Source organism: Temnothorax curvispinosus, unplaced genomic scaffold, assembly GCF_003070985.1.
Source record: "Temnothorax curvispinosus isolate PA1 unplaced genomic scaffold, ASM307098v1 QBEX01002350.1, whole genome shotgun sequence".
Classification (NCBI taxonomy): Eukaryota; Metazoa; Arthropoda; class Insecta; order Hymenoptera; family Formicidae; genus Temnothorax; species Temnothorax curvispinosus.
This window is the reverse complement of record NW_020212130.1, coordinates 599-8460: the sequence shown is the minus strand read 5'-3', so window position 1 is coordinate 8460 and position 7862 is coordinate 599. Positions and strand designations below refer to the sequence as shown.

The window sequence follows — 7862 nt, the reverse complement described above, 5'->3', positions numbered from 1 at the left end:
TATGCAGAAAAGACCGAACGTCCGTTATCGTTTAGATTACGTATCTTAAAATTAATCGTAAATTCCGGACAATAAAAGCGACCAAAAAAAATCAAATCGAATTTTTTATTGCTTATTTATCATCTGTGCATGTTACTATTACGTGTTTTACTGACGTTTGGTTTATTTTATCCAGTAATTTATAGAATTTTCGTTATAACGCGCAACTTTAATCTTAATTTAACTTTAAATATTTTTTATATAGTAATTATTGATTAATATCCAGAGCACAAATAATTAGCTTGTATGCATTTATTTTAATAGCAAAATAATAATTTCTTAATAACTGCATAATAGTGTCAATGTGGAGGCAAAATGCTTTTTTAAGCTTTCTAAAATATTAATGCTGTTATATTAATTTGGTGTGTGTGTGTGTGTGTGTGTGTGTGTGTGTGTGTGTGTGTGTGTGTGTGCGTGTGCGTGTGTGTGTGTGTGTGTGTGTGTGTATGCACGAGCGCGCGCTCACGCTGCGCATAAACACATTGCTATTGGAGGAAATTATTTTATGAGAAATATTTCTATCTTATATATCATTCTCATATTGATAACTTTAATCTTTAATCTCAATTTGTTGATAAACGTTTTTTGAGCAATTCTTTGACGGTTTGTATATACTAACTTTGAATATATTCACTATTTAACATTTTCCTGCGGTATAAGATTGTCATATTTTTGATATTTTAAATAATATTATAAATGATATAATAACCATTTTACATTGATCTACTGGATGCGACGATTAAATCAATTATCACGTATCGTATCTGCACTAAAAAAAAATTTTTCTGCATCTTACTAAATATTAATTTGCATACAACTGTGACTCCATTTACTAAAATAAAGAAATTTTTTCTTCTTATTAGTATATTTTTTTTTCCGTGAATACACATATTAATAAAAAAAGAAAATTTTTTTTATTTTAGTAAACAGAGTCACAGTTGTATGCAAACTGATACTTACTAAATGCAAAAAAAATTTTTTACTGTGAAATTTACTTGATTTCAATTTTTTTTCCATATTTTTTTGAACATTAAATAGCCCAATTTCTCGAAAACGGAAACATATACACTTAAAAAATGTCAGTATTCTTTCCCAGCAATCTCGTGCCATGTTAAAGGTGTTATGACAATAAAACAAGCGTCTACTGCACACTTATGTAACATAAACGGCATAAAATGAAACGAGTGTCCACGAAATAATTGAACGAACTATCTCCTTATTGCGTTATCTATTCATCTGACGCCATAGATCCCGGAGATATTCGCCAAACCCCGTACTATTTTGGACCGCGCCTTGTCCGAGCCTACGACCGCATAGAACTCATATGAACTCTACACTCTACAGATGTGAGTATGACCGCAAGCATAACATCACCTAATCTGATTCATCCTGTTCAAGCCCTTCTGCTTCGTTAGAAAGTGCAAACTCCGTAGTAGCAATCAGAAATCCAATATACAATGAAACCACTGTTTCATTAGTCTCATCATAATGTATATGCATGTGCATTCTCATGAGATCACGTCAAAGATGCGACGTAGTCGTGAGACGAGCGAAACTTTCGATAGTCTTGGACTTTTAAAAATATTTGATTAATATCCATTTCTGCCAATGTAGATTAACTTTAATCTCGGTTTAAGTTACTTTTTATCTTTTTCTAGTTCTAAGAATTAAAAAAAGATAAAAAGTAAATTAAACTGACAATGAGATTAAAACAAATTTACATTGATAGAAATGGACATTAGTCTGAAGACATGTGCTATTTAATATGTAATATAATATGTAACAATTAAAAAAAAAAAAAAAACATTGTTATTGAATTGTGTATAATTAAATTTAATATTATAATATTATGATAAATTGTTTGTTATCGTGTGTTATCTTTAAAGTTAAACACAGAAGTTTTTATTTAAAAATATTAGCTTGGTCTTTATTATTGTCATTCATTATCTAATAATTAAGCCATAAAATTCATTCGATACCAATAAAGGGATTTTGCAATTTTTATAGTGCTGTGGATTACTAACCTAAATTTTGTAATCCATGTTGTATTCATATACCTTGCAATCATTACATTTATTAATGCAGTCTCATTGCTTTCGCAAATCTTATCTTAATGAGATCCTAAATTGATTCTCAGCAAAATAGAGGTAACGCTTGTTTCCCTAAATCCACAGTTGTTTTGAACTGCAAGGCTGATAATACGTGGCACATTCAATCAAGACTACAATCAGACATAAACACGAGTCCGGAGTAACCCATATATCTCAATATCTTCGTGATGATACTAGGATAGACATGTTTAGCAGCATTCGCACCAACGGGTTTCACACCATTTTATCTCTACACACGGACGTGTTTCTACAAGAACTATTCTTGACTAAAAACGTGTTTGATTAAATGCATAAATACATGCGGAAATAAATCGTTCATATAACATGAAATAAAATGGAATGTACGTGTGTTATGACTTAAAAGAAATAAAAAAATTAAGTGCAATCTCTTATTTTATATTTGTTCAGGTTATATATAAGTCAAAGGTAATGATAGCAATTAAAATATTAATAAAATAACATTTTAGTAAATTTATAAATCTTTGAATTTTTTGTTCTGTGTTTCTTTGGATCCAATATCATAAAAATTTTCAGATCTTTATTGCTTTTAGTTTATATTGTTTATAATTAGAATTTTCATGCTTGAAAATTTCGGACGTCTTCAGTTCTTGAATCTAAGAATCTTAGAATCTTTAATATTCAATCTTCAATCTTTAATTCATTAAGGTTTTAGTTTATTAAATGCGCATGAGCTTTTAAGAATCTTAGGAATTTAATTTCTTTTAATCTTTTGTGTGCTAAAATAAAATTTAATAAGATGTAAATTTCTTGGACATTCTAAAAAATTTCTGAATATTTTAAAATCTTTCTAACAATAAGTTTTTCATTCCTTTCTACTCCTAAATTATAAAATTAGCGGTTTGTAATAATGTTGTATAAAATATTTGATTAATCGTTCTATGGTTTTATAATTTCATTCAGAGTTTCATAGTTTTATTTGAACTCCCTGAATTAATTCACATACTCTAAGCCTAAGCTATTCAGGTTTTTATATTTATGCATCCTCACAAATATTTAAATTCATGAGTATTCTAAAACCTTAACCCTTTGCGGTCACTAGGGGTCAGTATGACCCCATAAATTTTTCAAAACAGAATTACACTGACAATATTACACTTACTTTGCAATTTTTTGTTAATATTAAATAATTAACAAAATTAATATTGCGGCAGGTTTTGCAACGTTTCAAAAAGGTACGTTTTTCAAATCAAAATAATGAAAACTGTAAATACGGACGCCGATTAAAGTCGCTGGGGTTTGCGTTTTTTCGTTTTGACCCCGGTGTGACCATTATAAAACTATAGATAAGTGTGATAACCATAAAAGGTTAAACTTTTGCATTAGGTATTGAAAATCAGTCTTAAGTATAGATAGGGTGATAAAAGCAAGAGAATAGCTAGCGATAGTCAAGGATTTCATTTTGAATAAATAACGCTTCCAAAATATTGTATTAAAATTCCACACTTGATACTTGTCTTTGAAGATACACGCACGTCCAGGATATTATTTTTGTTAAGATCAGGCACCGCATTTTTGCTATTATTAAGTGAAAAGTAACAATCATTTGCAATAATTATTAATTATTGCATATGTGTATATGTATTTCACTCGTCTATCATAGAATCATACTTGACAAACAAGTTATTAGAAGATTCGCAAACTATGAATAATGTTTCAAGTACATAGAAGATATATTTACTCCTGATATATACACTGAAAAAAGGTTTTAGTTATAATAACCAAGGCTTGATGAAACAGCTTCAACTAAAGGGTTTAGTGATTATGACGAAATAATTTGGTTAATGTTAACAAATTTGGTTTGTTGCGCGTCACGCACGCACGCACGCCCAAGCGACACCGCACTTACCTCCGACAAATAGCGTCGTCTCGTTACCGGTCTCGTTACCATCGTGAACGCACGGCCAAAGATTTGCTGTTTTTCATAACACGCCGGGCGTTCATCCAAACGGCCGAACGAACGTTGGAGATTTTCTTGAACTGTCTCTCCGACGACGTCACCAACGAACACGTTTCTGGAACGAAACAAAAGTATTTTTTTCAGTATCCCGAACATCGTACGTTTGTCGCTACGCAGTACGACACGTTATATAACAACGAACAACGATGTTGTTGTCAATAGGTCGGAAAAAAAGAGAGCCTAACGTATAATAGGTACGCGACATGTTCCTCCGTTACGTGGACGTAACGTTGCCAAAATTACTACACCGCTGTTTACTGCGAAAAACAACGCGTACATTTGTACAGAAGTAACGCTCGCTTCGAACGAATATTTTAACTGTTGTTGTTTTCATCACCCGAAAAAAACAACCGCGACGAGCGTCTTCCAAGAAACGGGCACCGACGGGTAACATGGCGGCGGTCGCGCACGCTCGCGACGAAAACCGCGCAAACTTTTCGACGGCACGACGTCGACCGGACGCACGCCGTCGCGAGCACACGTACTTGCCGCGAACACGGCGGAAGCCGTACGTATTTTCTTACAAAAGAGGCGAAGCACGCGACTCGACAGCCTCCATGATATACTTGACGGTCGACATGTTTCGCGCGCGAACGCCGGCCTCGCTCGCAAGTCGGTCATTTAGGACGTTCACCGTCCGGCGCGAAACACGGCAACGAGAAAATGCAAGCTCCACAAGTATTGGGAATGGCTAAACTGTGATACGCTCTCTGGTGTCGAAAATCAGAACCCATAAGAGTAGGTCGCCGGCTGTCACATAAGTAAAGCGAATTGACAGTTAATTTTTCCATATGACAATTGTATAATACACTAATGTAATTACAATTAGTTATGGAGGCCGGAGTGAAATTTCCACCAAAAAGCTCGAAAAGCAAAATATGTTGCTCTGTTTTGCAATAGTAAAGCTCGAAATAACCCGGAATTAAGTTTTCACCACTTTCCTAAAGCCGGTGAAATAAAAGTCAATAAACTAAACAAATTTGGACAAAATGAACTTATTGACAGGAGAGTGTTGTGGGAGAGAATTTTAAAAATCGGCAGAAAAGTAACACCAAGTATGCGAGTTTGCTCACTTCATTTCATCAAAGATGACTACTATGTATTCACAAGACCAGGTAAATTGTCACTATTCTAGAAGCAACCTTTTATTATTTTTATAGTTTTCATTAGTAATTATTAAATTTTAACAGTATTTTATGCATATCACATTATAAATCTCAATCATTATTTAACCTCAAAATGTAATCAGCTATATTATATTTTATATGCAATAGTTTAAGTTTTTAAGTGAATTAATATATGTACATTTGACAAAAACAAAATTGTTATTTAGTTATATAATAATAATTAGTTAAAGAACTTAAACTTTTTAAAAATAATTTTTTTTTAAACTTTTTAAAAATAATTTTCTTTTTTTTTAGATTGTCCAGCTGAAGCAAGGTTTTTAAAAAAAACTAGTGTACCATCTGTTAATTGGCCTTTTCCAGCGTAGAGACTACTAATGTTTTAAATAATAAAATTACTGAAAGGCAAATTCGACTGGAAAATCGTCAGAAAAATATTAAATTAAATGCGAAGGAAAAAGACACCGAGTGCAATTGTTTTCTGACTGAAGAGGATAATATTGCTGTTCAGAATGATACACTCCTTGTTGAAGAAGTTAATATAGAAGAAAAATCCAGCGATGTTCCTTAGAAAAAAATTTTAATTGATGTTGAAATGCAAGTAAAAAGTGGAGATTTAATTGAAAATTGCTTTTTACATTTTTTAAAGACTGATAAAGAATTGAGCACTGCCACCGGGATTCAAAATTTTGAATTGTTTGATAGTATCGTAGCTGCTGTTAAAATAGCTGCACCATACTTAAACACTGGTGTATTAAGTATTCGTGAAAGAGTTTTAATGACTTTTATGAAACTGAAACAGAATTTAAGTTATTCGTTTCTATCTATTTTGTTCCCAACGATTAGTGTAAGATATTGTTCAGAGATTATTTGTAACATGTTGGATATTTTAAGTGAAATTTTAGAGCCATGTATTCACTTTCCATCAGGAGATGAAATCTTAAGGAATATGCCATTATGTTTTGCTAATTACTCTGATACTCGCATAATATTAGATTGCACCGAAATAGAAATACAAAGGCCAAAAAACTTATGTTGTCAAATAACAACTTACTCGACTTACAAAGGGAGATATACTATAAAATTTATGACTGGAGTAACACCAGGTGGTATAATATCTTTTGTCAGTAAAGCTTACGGAGGTAGAGCATCGGATAAAGCAATATTTGAACAGAGTCTTTTGTTGCAACGACTAGAGAAAGGTGTGTCGGTTATGGTAGACAAAGGTTTTCTGATAGATGAATTGTGTTGTGATTATGATGTGAAACTAATTAGACCGTCATTCCTTAAAGATAAGGTTCAATTTTCTGAAAATGACGCTGTAGAGAATGCAGATATTGCAAGTGCAAGAGTGCATGTTGAAAGACTCAACCAAAGACTAAAAGTATTTGAAATACTGGGCAGTAAAATGTCTTCATGCCTTGTACCAAAGAGCGAGAAGATCATAACTATTCTATGTGCAGTAGTAAATTTAAGTAGTCCCATTTTCAAGGATGATAAATTTCACTCTTAATTTTTTTTAATAAGACTTTTTACTATTTGTAAAAATAAATTATTGGTTTTTGTATTTAAAAAAAAGTTTATTTTATTTTAATCAATCAATTTATTCCGCAGAACCCTCCTTAATACAAACGTGATGCAACATTACATTGTAGTAAACATTTTTTAAAGATGTTAACATATTATTTGTAAATTCGTGATCAAATTCAACTGTTAGAATACGAAAACTATTGTCGATAGATGCATATATAATAAAGTCGGTTATTTCTACATTCAAGATTGCCATTCTAAGCTGAATCTGTGCAAAATAGTTGCTTTTTTTTTTAATGTTAAATTTTTATTTAAATAATTAAGAGATTGAACCACATTTGATATAGTTTTCGTTTTGCCAGCGAATGGACACTTAATTTCGATTAATTTGTTAGGTTTTCCATTCTCATCTAAAGTCACACCGTCTGGACTATATCCTAGCCAAGGATTTATTTCTGGTACAACTAGGCCTATTTCTTTAACTTTAACGCCAGTGTAATCTTCATAGGCAGTTCTTGCTGATGATTCATATTTAATGCCGTGCTTCATGGCCGCTGTTTTTTTAAACGCCTTTGGATAAAAATATTGCTGTGATTTTTGCTCCCAATTTGCTGTCTTATTTTTTGTATACGTGTAGAGGGCATAACATCTTGAACCTGTTACTCGAAACTGTCTTTCCTTTTTCCATAATACTTTACTTTTAAAAGTTTTTTCACAAACTGACTTAGTGTTTACTTTTAATGAATTTAACAATCTTGCACAACACTCTTTTTCTGGTTGATTTGGAGAAATTTTTGACAAATTCAACATTGAATTTGACGGTTGAACACTTAAGATAGCTTCTAGTTCACTATTATTTAATTCTAAATTATTATTATTCTCTTCTGAGATTGTAGGTTTATGTCTTCCAGATCTAATAAAATCATTAAAAAATAGTACATAATAATTGTATATAACAATAAATTTTAAAAATCTTGAAATTTTATGTACAAATCATTTGTAAAAATGTAATAAAGTGTATAAGAATCAATTGTAAATAATATTAACAATTGTATATAATATTTAAAAATTAATTGTAAA

General features: G+C 31.5%; 1 protein-coding gene across 1 annotated transcript; it reads right to left on the bottom strand.

Annotated features, from left to right (window-relative positions):
- Window positions 1–6953: 6953 nt before the first annotated feature.
- On the bottom strand, window positions 6954–7611 carry LOC112468982. Its single transcript, XM_025038420.1, has one exon. The coding sequence runs from the start codon at window positions 7590–7592 to the stop codon at window positions 7026–7028; it is 567 nt and encodes a 188-aa protein (XP_024894188.1). The 5' UTR covers window positions 7593–7611; the 3' UTR covers window positions 6954–7025.
- Window positions 7612–7862: the final 251 nt, after the last annotated feature.

Bases quoted from the DNA above. Each gene is read 5' to 3' on its own strand.
- LOC112468982 (XM_025038420.1), bottom strand. From the start codon at position 7,592: ATGTTGAATTTGTCAAAAATTTCTCCAAATCAACCAGAAAAAGAGTGT.